A 12529-nucleotide genomic window follows, 5' to 3' on the forward strand; every position below is an offset into this window, starting at 1 on the left:
TTGACATTTAAAATCTATTTTACATCTGTGGCATTTTTTGAACTAAACCATGACATTTAAATGTGTGATTCATATTTACAGTCTTAGACATTGTAAATATATTCTTTATTTATAAATGTCCTCTAATGTGTAAGTGCATCGCATATCTTCAAAACAAGATGTATGCATGTTTAGAGGAAAACATACAACTTACAAAAGATTTCTATAAACTTTGTAATCTAGGGGTATAGGAACATATTATAAAAATATCATATTGAAATTTTTCCAGATACTAAAATTTAGTGGGTTTTTTTCACAAAATATAAATGCATCACTTCCAAATCACGAGGGAAATTAGAAGAAATATTTTGCATGGCTCTTATTCAAGGGGAGGAACTTTTTTAATTATCCTTTCAAAATAAATACAAATACAGTACACCTCCCCTGGAAAGTTCTCAGAGTACGGCCCATCTCCTGTTGGCTAGCTGCCTCTCTGAAAGCATGGCGTGGTCACACACATGCACAAAATAGAGGGCCTCGACTTTGTGCTCGGGCTCGGGGTTTCAGGACAGCCAGGCCAGAGCCTAAAGATCTTCTGATGTTTCTCCATCCAACTGGAGGACAGGGGGAACTATTTCTGTACCCCAGATCTGCTGTATCCTCACAGCTCTCAAACGCTCAGCTTCATGTGGGTTGAGGATGTGATCCCACGCGATGGCGGATCAGAAATGCCCCATCGTTCCTCGCCGTGGTTCTGCCAAAGCAGCTCAGCAATGCCAGCCTGTCTCTCCTTCTTGCTGGCTTTTATTGCCTCCCCCCCCCCACTGCCTAGACATTGTCTCCCCTCAGTTGGCAAGATCCTGGCTTCCCATGACAAAAATGCAATAAATACAAATGCTGGAGAGCCGCAGTCACGTCTCAGCAGCAGTGGTGAGAGCGGAGCTGGGGGAAGCATCCCCATGCCAAGGGGCTGCAGCCAGCCCGCATGCCGGGGCAGCCGGGAAGCTCTCCCAAATCGCCTCCCAGTGCAGGAGCGCCAGGTGCCACCACAGCTCATCGGCACTGCGGCTGGGGAGGTGTCTGGCTGAGAGCTGAGGCCAGAGTTGGCCAAATCCACCCCTCCACGAGGATCCCGGCATTGCAGCAGGATCCTCCCAGGAGAAGGTTCCTTGCCTTGATTAAAGAGCTTTGGAGGAAGGAGACTCCATCGCTGTTTTTGCCGTTTTGCCCTAGTGTGAAATACTTGCATCATCTGGTTTTAACGTCCAGCCATCAGGTCCTGGCGGTTCCTTTCCCCAGGGAGTGAAGGGGCTCTTTAGTGCTTGGTGACGGCTGTTATTTATAGGGTGCAAACACTGACTCGCAGCCTTTGTTTTGAGACGCTGAAGGGGTTGACAACTTCAAGACCCTCCCTTATGACAGAATAATTTCCATGGCACTTCCCAGCTCCCGCTCCAGATTCTTAAAGCCAAGGTCTCAGAAACCTTAGCCCTTGCCTCACTGGACACCTTTCGGGTGCTCCTTTGGAGGCGTGGAAGTCACCCCTGCAAACAAGAGGTTCTTAGACTGACGGTGAGGGTCACAGTGAGATTTCTCCAACATCAAAACTTTGTAAAGACAGATTTCAATTAAAATAATACTGATTTCCACAAAAGTCCAATCAGTAAAGCTCTATTTAAACATCAAGTTTCATCAAGCAGTAAAGCCTGCTCAATGCACAGAACATTTGGATGAAGAACAGCCCCCTCCCCCCACCAACCCCCCCCCTCAAACTGCAGGGCACCATGGCCTCTATCCATTTTGGAAAACAAATAAAGGAGATGGTTTTCAAGATGTCCAAGAGGTTTCTTTTCTTGTGCTGCCACCCGCTCTACTCAGCAGGTGACAAAAGGCCTGAAGCCACCCGCTGTGCAAGATGTTCTCATCATTGTGCACGGCCCACACCCAGCTCTCGCGTCTCGAGGGACACCCTGCAGCTTCAGCTCTCTGTACCGGCAGGGCAGGAGGAGCTGGACGGGGTGTATGTGTGTACCCACAGCCTGTATTTCCATCCCTTCCTACCTGGACTCCCATCCTCGCTCGGCACACTGCGAAACCCATCTCCAGCCCCCTCCCTCCTCCTCACCCCCCCCCCAGCAAGCCTCAGCAAGAAATGTTTATAGGCTTTTTTAAATCAAGTGAGGCTGTGAAACTGTGAACTTAGCTCCATTCCCTTCTTTTATGAGCATTATGTTAATACACTCCCTCCCCAAGGCTGCTCATTGTGTGGTTGAACTGCACTTTCTAGTAGCAGATGGACCTGCCAGGGGAGCAGGGGGGCTATAAATCTTCTGCCTTTCCAGGCTTATAATTCCCCCCCAAGTGATCCCAGCAGAAACCCTGGAAACTCGCGGCTTTTCTCCCTTCCTGCAGCTTCCCGCTCCCCTCTCGAGAACCTTCTGACGGGAGTTTTTGGAGCACAGCTCGGCTCCTCCATCACCTCCTGCCAAAATCCCGTTCCTGGCCGAGCCTGCACAGCAAGGAGCCCACGAGCCAGAACGGCAGCCGGGACCGCGGTGCGAGGAGGCCCCCCGGGCCGCCGGGATGCACCGCTGGGGCCGCGAGCACCCCGTGGGCCGCCCCGGCTCCTCGGCCCGGCACCACGGGCACATGCAGGGCCCCGGCGGGAAGAGCCGGGCCGGGAGGAAGGCAGCCACCGGGAGGGCAGGACCCGTGCCCCCGGCCAGCCGCCCCCGGCCGCCGCACCCAGCCCCAGCGCGGGGCAGCGCTCGGCCCCGGCCGGGCCGACCCGACCCGACCCGCGGGAGCTGCCTTATCTCCGTTTCCTTGCCGGGGCCGCCTGTTTGCGTAACCCACCTCCGCGGCCCCGGCCCTTCCCCTCCGCGCCGCGGCAAGTTCAGGGCAGGGTCCCGCCGGCCGCTCCCGGCGGGGTCTGGGGGCCGGGCCGGGCAGCAGCCGCCGTGAAAGGCAGGTCTGTTTTAGCTAAAAGAAAATAAAGCGCAAATAAAAGGGGGGGGGGGGGGGAGAGAAGAAGAGTGCCTCTTTCTGCTGGTGCCTGCCCCCATCGCCGGCACCCGGCTGCCCCCAGCAAACCGGCGGCCACGGCGCCGCGGGAGCTGCCCCCGGGCCGCGGAGCCCCTCGCGGGGCCAGGGATGCCGGCGGTGCCGGGGGAGCCGAGCCCAGCACTTCTGCCCTTTTTCCTCCCCGGCACCCTCCCCACCTGCCTCCTCGCCGCAGCCCCTAACGCCCCCCCGAGAGCGGGCCCGGGGCTTTGGGGGTCTCCGGCAAGCGCGCGCGGGCAGGGGTCAAGGCCCGAGCAGGAATGCGGGCTGGGGCTCCCGCTTCCCGCCGCCGGCCGCGGCCGCTCCAGCCCTGGCCCTTGCCCAGCACGGATTTCGCCTCGCTTGCACATTTTCCACAGACGCAGAAGCTAGAAAACATCGCCGGTGCCAAGGCAGGCCGCGGGCGAGGGGGAAGGGGGCAGAGCCCGGCTCCCCCGGCGCCGCTCTTCGGACGCGATGCAGGGCAGAGGCACGTCCCGCTGCCCATGCGGGGACAGCGCGTCCCGTCCCGTGCAGCCCTCCTCCCGGCGCGCCCCCACAGCCCCGTTATGAAGGGGCAGTTAAGCGGGGGCACGGCGCGGCAGCAGCTGGTCCCACCTGCCGGCGGCTGGAGGCAGGGGGCTCCTGGAGCGGGAGGCCGTGCCGGGAGCGCGGCGCCCAGGCTGCACGGAGACACGGCGGTGCTTTGAGTCAACGTGCGGCGCTGGGGGGCACCAGGCACGCTGGCCGCCCCTGCGCCAGGGTAGGGCCAAAGCCAGAGCCTTCTCCCCCAGGCAGGTGTTTAACTCCGGGCACGGGCACATCGGGAAGCAAACCGCGGGCACCAGGCGCAGGGCACACGGCTTTGCTCCAGCAGGACAGAAAATTACACACCTACTTGCCGGGGGACCAGCCCCCGCTCCCCCAGCTCCTCCGGAGGGCGAGGAGGCCGGTGGGGGCAGCGGGGGTTCCCGGGGGAGGAAGGGAGCTGGTAATTTGGGGCGAGGGGAGCGCTTGGGGCCCTGTGCCGGGGTGCAGCGCCCGGCAGCCAGTGCAGGCCGCCTCGCAGCCCCTGCCCGCGGGTCCCGCGCCCGCAGCACCACACATCATTTGTCACTCCGACAGGTTCAAACAAACCTCGCGGCTGCCCTGTCTGGTATTAATTAGGCTCCGTCTCCGTTTCCTCCAGTGTTTTGCAGGGGCTGGGGCTGCGGAAGGAGGGAGGGAGGGAGCAGGGGCCGGTTATCCCAACGGCAGCAGCACCACCACCACCACCAAAAGGCAAGCAGGGATCCCCCTGCAGATCCCCCCAAAGCCCGGCCCCAGCTCGGCTCTGGGCACACCCCAAAGCCCATGGTGGGGAGCCGACCCCACGGTGCTGGACTGGAGGGATGCGGGGGTGCAGGCGGCTTCGGGGAGCCTCCAGGCGGCAGAGCCATGTCAGGGGTTGCAAGCCCTCTGCAACCCCCCCCCAAACACACTTTGCACCCCCCACACACACACAGACTGGGGGAGACGGCCCCAGGGGACGAAGCAGCCAGCTCATTTGGCCCCATGGCACCCTGGCTGCCAAAGCTCAGGGAGCAAACGACAGGCAGCAGCCGTGTTACACAACGAAGGCAAAACCGGAGCTGGCCCTGGAGCCGCAAGCCCAGCGGCCTGAGGAGCAGTTTGTCTCCTGGGTCTGGGCTCGCTTCCGGCAGCATCGCACCAGCCAGCCCCCAGAGGCCCCCAGCCCTTCTTCCCACCCCGAGCCAAGCAGAATTGCTCCGTGGCTCTTTTAATCCAGGGCTGGGAGAGCCAAGAGGGAAAAGGAGGACTGGGACGCCAAAACCCAAAAGGAGGGAAAACACAATCTCTGAGCTTTAGGAGCCCACAGCAGGGTTGTCCTGCTCTTAGGTACTCATGGAGCGGACCTGTCCCACCATGCCTCATGGCGCACTGCTCCCTTGGCTATGGCCTGAGGATATCTCCTCCCCTCCACGGTGGAGCTGGGCGCCCCTCTGTGCTCGGACCCCTGGAGCTGGGAATGCTCGGCCAGTGCATGAGCCGTATCCTGCCCCCTGCCCACAGCGCCTGCCACGGCCCCCTTTGCTACACTGTGGTTTTTGCTGGGTGACGCTTTGTGGGTGCTTGCAAAGCACCAGCTCCTGGAGTCATGGGATGAAACAAGATTCTCGTTGCAGGGAAGCCCAAGAAGACGGCACAGAAAGGGCTGAGGCCACAGAAAGGGCTGAGAAACTAGAACACAAGTGAACGAAATCCAGCACTTATTTCTTTAAAACTGTGCTTTTCAAGGCAATCCTTCTGAGGCCCGCGTCAGGATTTTGGACGCTGCAGGCTGTGACTAACCCTGCTCCAAGCCAGCGAGGGGGAGCCCCAAGGCTGCGTGCTCAGGGTCCGCACATCGCCTGCCCTCCCGGCTTCTTGGGCAGCCGAGCAGGAGGGGAGCAGTGCGGCAGGCTAGACGTGCTGTCCCTGCCTCTCCAGGCATGTCGGCCCACAAATGAAGTGAGTGTGCAGAGCCTCAGCACTGGTTCAAGCACACGTTGCCCCTCTTCCACCTTGCAGACCTGTTGGCTCCATCCTGGCTGAGCCCTGCAGTCCCAAGGGACTGCTGCAATCATCTCTGCCCCTATCCTGTGCATCACAAGCCCCCCCCGAAAGAACTCGTTTCTTACCCTGTCTGGGAGTTGTAGGGGGCCTCCACAGCTAAAATAGCAGGGATGGGGATGGGTGGTGCAATCACTCTGGCTGCGAGACCAGGGCTGAAGGACCGCAGCTGTCAGCGGCAGAGCCGGAGATGGGGAAATAGCCGGGCCGTTCCCAGCCCGGCTGCTCGGCTTCTCCCCAGGGGCAGAGCAGAGGCCGCGGCGCGTTGCGGGGCTGCGCGGCGGCGGGCGGCGGGGGGCGGGAGGCGGGGGCCGCGCCAGGGCCGGGGCCGGGGCCGGGCGGCTGCTGCCACCTCGCGCACGCGGCGGCCCTCGCTGCCGCCCCCGCGGCCTTCCTCCCCCCGGCGCCCCCGAGGGCTCAGCGCACCCGGCCGAAAGCCACGGGAGGCTGCGGCAGCCGGCGGCCTGGCTGGGCCGGGCTATCGCCGCGTGGGGGAGTCGCCGCCCCCGGGGGCCGGGGAGGCTGAGCCCCGCTTGCTGCAGCCGTGAAGGGGGGCTCGGGCTGCTCAGGGACCAGGCGTCCCAGGCTGCGGGGCAGGGCGCCCCAAGGGAGCCTGAGCACCACGCTAGCTGCCTCCCTTTCCGTGCCTTGGGAGAGGGGGGCTGTGATCCCCACGTTTCTGCGATTCCCGGGAACTGCCACATGCCTCTCCCGGCCAGCCATCCAGGGCAGGTCTGGACCAGACCCAGGTGTCCCGCACTGTCACACACCCCAGAACTGTTGGTGGCACCCACGAGCTACAACCCAGTTCAGGTGTTTCAGGCATCAGAAGCTCACAGGGGATGTGGGAGACAGATGTTGTTATAACCTTGCTCCCTTCCAGATGAACAGCACAGGCCAGGACATAGCCAGTGGGGATGCACAAAAAAAGCACAACTTGCTTGTGCCCAGCTGGTCCATGTCCACACCGCACGCCCGGCACACATCCAGATGGCACGTGTGATACCATTGCGACCCCACAGTGGCACCCCTAAAGTGAGTCCAAGACCAAGCCCGGGCGAGTAGGACAGACGGGCAGATGTGTCTTGGAGGGACGGGGCTTGTAACAGTGAGCAGGCAGGCAGTGACCTGTCCTGAAGCAGCTCTACCCTTCCCCTACCTTTCCCCAGCGCAGCCGTCCCTTCCTCGAGGTCTGGAGTGTGACAGGATGTCGTGGCACCAGTGAGATTGCACCAGCTCACTGGCTGAGGCCCTCATGTTCACCTTTGGCTGAGCGGAGGAGAGAAGCAGGCAAAAACAAGCAGCTAAAACCAATGAACCCCGTTTTATTAGCAGTTAGTTCAACAGGACCTTACATTAGTGACTGGAAAATCTGAATGCAACCCAAACGGACTGGGCTTGAAAAGGACCAAACGGAGGGGCAACGGGAACAGTGCAGCATCCTTCCCCCAGCCCTCCCTCTGCCCTGGCCATCCCCTGTGCCCTGGGGATCACTAGAGTTTCATGCAAAAATAAAACGCTGGGAACTCCCGCTCCCAGAGGGGCCCCCTCCGCCATCAAGAACAAAACTAAACAAAGGGAGTGGAAAAGCCCAGCATTTCTGCCGCTCTCCCCCTCTGCTGCCCTGAATTTGCTCTCAAGCCAAGGGCAGCCTGTTGCAATCGCTGCCGTGGCTCTCCACTGCTGCTCACCTCTCAGGGCATTGCTGCAGCCGGTCCAGCTCCGCGTGAGAGCAGCCCGAGAGCTCCAACCATCTTCCTCAGGAGCCAAGCATCAAATACATTGCCACAAAGGGGCCAAACTTCCCTCAGGCTGGAGAAAGCACTTGTCCTTCCCTCCCTCCAATATCTCTCTACAGTACCATCAGCCTGTGGGAAATTAAAGCCTTTGGCTTCTCCTGCAGCAATGCTACAGATACCTTGGAAGTGGTTTGAGAAGTGCACCCCACTTCGCCAGCTCTGCATCCCCTTGCGAAGGGGAAGGGCAGTCCTTCGCCACATCCCTAGCCCAGGCACTCAGCGCAGCTATGAGCAGGAGAGGACCTCAGGATGAAGGGAGCCACCAGGATGGACCGCGACTACTCAGCTGCCCTGGGGCAGGGCAGACATTAGGCTCTTCCTCATTCCTACAAGGGCCCTGTGGCACTTGGCCCACAACAGCTGCTCCTTGCATGGCTCTCACCACTTTTTTCCTAGCGTACGAAAATTGCTGGGCTCTTGGGCTGGAGAGCAAGGAAAGTCCTCCTGTTCCATCCCCAGTCTGCCACAAAGGGCTCACCCACAGGGCTGCCCTTCACGAGCCTTTGGCACACACATCCGAGCAGCTCCATCCGAAGGGAAATTTGGGCCCTTCTCCACATAAACACATGATGGCTCAGTGTTGGCACTGCTGCAGCATGCACAGACAGGTACACACACACACGCACGCACACGCACTCACCCTCGTGCACACACTCTCCCAGGGCAGCTAGAGACAGGGGCGTGTTTGCAAGCTTCACTGATGAAACACTGGCAGCAAAAACCAGAGCACGCAGTGGGGCGCCAGGAGAGAGGCAGAAATAGGGCTGCAGCTTCTGCATGTCACCGTTACAAGTATAAAGACTGGTCTGTCTCCAGCTTGGAAGCCAGACCGAGAAACTTTCCCCTGTTTCCCCACTGTCCTTTGTCCACTTCTTGTGCAACAGGTAAGGAGATGAAATAAAATCCTAGAGGTTTAGGTACAAATTCTGGCACCAAAGAAAAACAGTCCCCTGCAAAATAGAACAAAAAACCCTCCCACCCAACCCAACATTATTAAAATACTTTAGCTTTTAATATTCAAGAGGTTTGAAGTTCTCAGCATACTTCCGACCGCCGTTATCCCCAAATCCGCCTTGTCCGCAAGAACCCGCTCTGTTCTGAGCCGGGGTCTGGAGCGCACCGGAGGGCACTGGCTGCTGGAGCTGCCAGACAGCCTCTCGGCTTTACCACAGAAAATACCACGCGTGTAAAACATTGCAACGCAGGATCAGGGGGATGGGGCGTATGTCGTCCGGGGAATTGTGCCGGGGCCAGTTCTCAGTTCAGTTCTCCTGGTTGACAGCTTTCCCATCACACTGCCCATAGACTGGGAATAAGAGGTTGAGGAGATTAAAAACAAATAAAGATGACAAAAAAAAAATACTGCCCAAGTCTTTAAAATAAAAAAAGACACCTTTTTCTCAGCTCTTAACACTAGATTTTGGGGGAATCCAGCAAACCACTGTTACACACTCCTGTTTCCTGCTCTTGGGCTGCATTGCAGGGTCACTTCAGGTTTTGGCTTTCCAACCGCTCCTTTCCTCTGCTGCAGACCAGCAAAAGTTATCTTCAAGGTGCCCGAAGCTGCTTCTCCATCATCTGATGAGGAGCTAAAGAACTGCTCTGATGCTGCTCTCAGGCCCAGGGGAGTTAGGGCCTGTGCCACACAGAGAAACAGGGAATTTGCACCAATTCCCCATTTCCCCATCAGAACAGGATGACAAATGACCTCTTTGACAAGCCCAAGAATTAAAAAGGAAAAAAGAATGGATTTGGGGGTACGTGGAGAGGTCATAGTGCCAGGACCGCAAAGTCAGGCCACAGCTTGCGCAGCCTTGGGCGCAGCCGTCCCGCTCTCCGCCCAGCAGCTGCTGCGGGCTCCTCGGGGTCTCCCTCGAAGGCCGCAGCTGAATATTGCTCAGAAACGCTCCCCCCCTCCGCGGGTTCGGCTCGGTGTCAGACGGGAGGCCTTCCTCGCAGCCTCACTCCGTTATTGCTCAGGACGGTGGCAGGCAGCAGCTACCTGGTGTTCTGCAGCTCCTCCCGCAGCCAGGTGGGCAGCGTCTGGCCCATTTTGTACAGGAGCTTGGAAAGCTCTATGTTATGGTCCCTGTAATAGTCCCGCAGGAAAGCTCGCGACTGCAACAGGAGGAGAACAGAGACCACAGTTAGTGGACCACAGACTGCAACACTCTGGACCAGACCTTGTGGCCCCCACACCTTCCCGCTCTGCAGGACGCCTGGCACAGCCCTTCCCTGCCCGTTTCCACCCTGCACTGCAGCTCTGTTTCTAGGGCATGGTGCCAGCAAAGCAATTGTCCCACAAGGTTTTCTGAGTACTCACATCTGAATCCATCTCAGGGTACTTCCTCCCTTTGCTTTTTCCCAAGCATTTGGTTTTCCCTCCTTCCAGAAGCTGACACCAGAATCCTTTCTTTGGATCAAACCTGTGAAACAACAGTTCTGCCTTCACCCCTCTTGTTAATCCAAGCACAACCTGCTGGATCCTCGACCGAGACCCTTCTGCATGGGTGCACTTCCCCACAGCATGCAAGGATGCTGTCTGGCATGACCCCACTGCATAGGTGCTGCCCCTTAGTTTGTAATACCTCAGTGCTCTAGAGTAGCATTTCTCCACCTGTTTTTAATCCACAGCCCAGCTAACACCTCATTATTGACCAACTTGTACAACAGGTTTCCTATACAATCACACAACAAGCAGCCTGACAACATTCATTTATTACTTGCATTTCCCTGCTGTGTAGAAGCATGGGGGCCTACATGGGCTTTATTGTTATTTTCTGCTGCACCTTCACTCCTGGATGTTCATGGGAGCTCCACAGCACCTGGCCACAGCCTCAGAGAGGCCATATATACAGACAAGACAACAAGGCCAGCACGGAGATAAGTTACTGTTTTTCTAGGAGCTCTGAAGGCTTGTGCTTTCTGTGACAGGCTTTAATGTCTGAAAAGCTTAGAGAGGGATGACCATATTAAAACAGATGCATGTTCTTCACTGTCATAATTAGCAAAGTGACCAAGAAGTAACGAGGCGCAGTGTGCAAAGCACCCATACCAGCCCTCCTCCAGCTCAGCCTGAGCCATCCCCAGCTGCAACCACCAGCCAGCCCACGCTCGCTGTCCCCACAAGAAAGATGTCACAACACCCACGTAGGTGCCATACGGCAAGCAGCAAGAGCAGCTCTCTGCAGCAATTGCATGAGAAGCCAGGGAGCCAGCGCTCAACACCCCATAGGCACTACACCAAGTATGAGGCACTATCACAAGTGGTCTGAATGCACCCCTAGAACTCAGTTCTTAGCTGCTGGGGCCCAGACGCTGCTCCTGCATTGCCCAGCATGACACCACTGTCCCCATTGCAGCAGAAGGATAAACAAAGCAAAGTGGGGTGCTTGTCAAATGGAAAATGATGGCTGCAGCGCTCGGCAGCAGTCACCCGTAAGAAATGCAGCTTTATGGCTTTGGATAAACATGATCCCGGGAAAGAGCAGGCTTCCTGCAGGGGCTTGTCACTGTGTCCTAGCAAGTAAGGGCTTCTCAAAGCCATAGCATTAAATCTGAATGCAGATGCCCCAGACAGCAGCATAAATCTCAGCAATCAGGAGCTCCGGTTCTGGCCCCAGGCTGACACAAGTAAAATCCTGGTGTCATCAAAATCAGTGGGAGCTCTGCTACAAAATTCCAGGGGGCTGGGTACTGTTCCTTCTGGTGCTACACTGGGGCAGCTCTACGCTCTTGGTTTTTCCTGATGGAAACCTGATGTAAAAAAAGAGATTCCCCTCTCTGTGCTATGGGGGATGGCAGATGCTTTCCTGGTTAAAGAGGAAGGGGAAGCTCTGGGAAGGACTCACGCCAGGGTTTTGTGATAATCAATGAAGTTGGTCACACCAAGGAATTTCTGGACTGTTTCCATCACTTTGGCAGGTTCTGTTCGGAGCAGTTTGCCATCCAGCACGAGGATCTGCAAGGAGTGAAGCAGAGCTGTGAGGTCCAGGCCAACCTGTCAGGTAACCACCTCCTGCTGGCTCCCAGCCCAAGGTCTCCTGGCACATAACACCACCTTTTCTATATATTTTGCCATCTGGGAGCCAAATTTCCCACAGGTCTTCTTTTGGATGCCAACAGCTAACGTGCCTAGGTGTTCCCTTACACTGGGTGTTGGGAAAAAAAAATGCAAATAAAATCCAGAGCCAAGTTCCATCCAGGATGATGCTGGAGCTTCAGCTCAGGGCTGTCCAGCCCACTGACAGCCAGGATTGTATTACAGCAATTACACAAGGACCAGACAACTAACAGACTTTAAAAGATTATATGACAGTGGAAAAATCATTCAGAGACTGGGCAGAATCACCCGATGTGGCCCATACTGCCAGCAAAGCACCCACTCTGTCTGTGCAGGTCACAGTGGGACTGCGATCTAGCCCTGATTTCCCTTACAGGCAGCTCAAAGCAATGGAGACCATTGCCTGCTATTCTTGTCCCACTCTGCTCCTGCAGTATCATTGGACAGGGCAGCCCCAAAGGCCACGTGGGGATCTGAGGCCTGAGGTCAGCTGGTAGCAGGCAAGCCCATGGACGCTCCCTTCTCCTGCTTGGTCCAGCACCCCGTACCCACCAAGCCACCCAAACTCCTCTGTGTCACCACCAGCATGTCAAACGTCAGGATGGGGGTCACTCATCTCGCACTTGTAGCTCTGTGGACTGCCACCAGCCCCACCACACCTTTTTAACACTCTTAGAAGAGCCTTCGTGTGACAGAGGATGGAGTCTTGGTGGAAGGAGTTTGTGACAGGTTGTCACATCCTTACACACTCCTGGCCTTACACACTGACCCTGCGTTGCATTCACACACTTAGGGAGGAAAAACCCCAACCTTCCCCATATGCTCAGCTCTGCCTGCTCCCAGACCGAGACATCTTTGTGCCTTGACCATAATCAAACTACAAGGGCTTCCTTTTTGCACAAAATCTCCCCTCCACGCCTACCTGAAGTACCTTTGCTCCTATCCTAAAGGTCATTAGGGTATAAGAAGAGAAGCTCCCACTGGAGCACCCTCACAGTGGACTTCGTGCCCAAGCTCCTTTCCTCCCCCTGTC

General features: G+C 57.2%; 1 protein-coding gene across 2 annotated transcripts in view; it reads right to left on the reverse strand.

Annotated features, from left to right (window-relative positions):
• Nucleotides 1-6939: 6939 nt before the first annotated feature.
• Nucleotides 6940-12529, reverse strand: part of NDST1 (N-deacetylase and N-sulfotransferase 1) — a 42540-nt gene continuing 36950 nt past the window's right edge. Inside the window, exons 13-15 of one of the 2 annotated variants that reach the window (XM_067304624.1) lie at nucleotides 11285-11394; nucleotides 9757-9859; nucleotides 6940-9551 (exon numbers count right to left, since the gene is read on the reverse strand). In XM_067304624.1, coding sequence (XP_067160725.1) covers nucleotides 9432-9551; nucleotides 9757-9859; nucleotides 11285-11394 — 333 coding nt within the window. In that variant the 3' untranslated portion in view covers nucleotides 6940-9431. The remainder of the gene's footprint in view (nucleotides 9552-9756; nucleotides 9860-11284; nucleotides 11395-12529) is intronic. The other variant, XM_067304625.1, reaches the window with a different exon arrangement.

Source organism: Apteryx mantelli, chromosome 14, assembly GCF_036417845.1.
Source record: "Apteryx mantelli isolate bAptMan1 chromosome 14, bAptMan1.hap1, whole genome shotgun sequence".
In the NCBI taxonomy this organism is placed as follows: Eukaryota; Metazoa; Chordata; class Aves; order Apterygiformes; family Apterygidae; genus Apteryx; species Apteryx mantelli.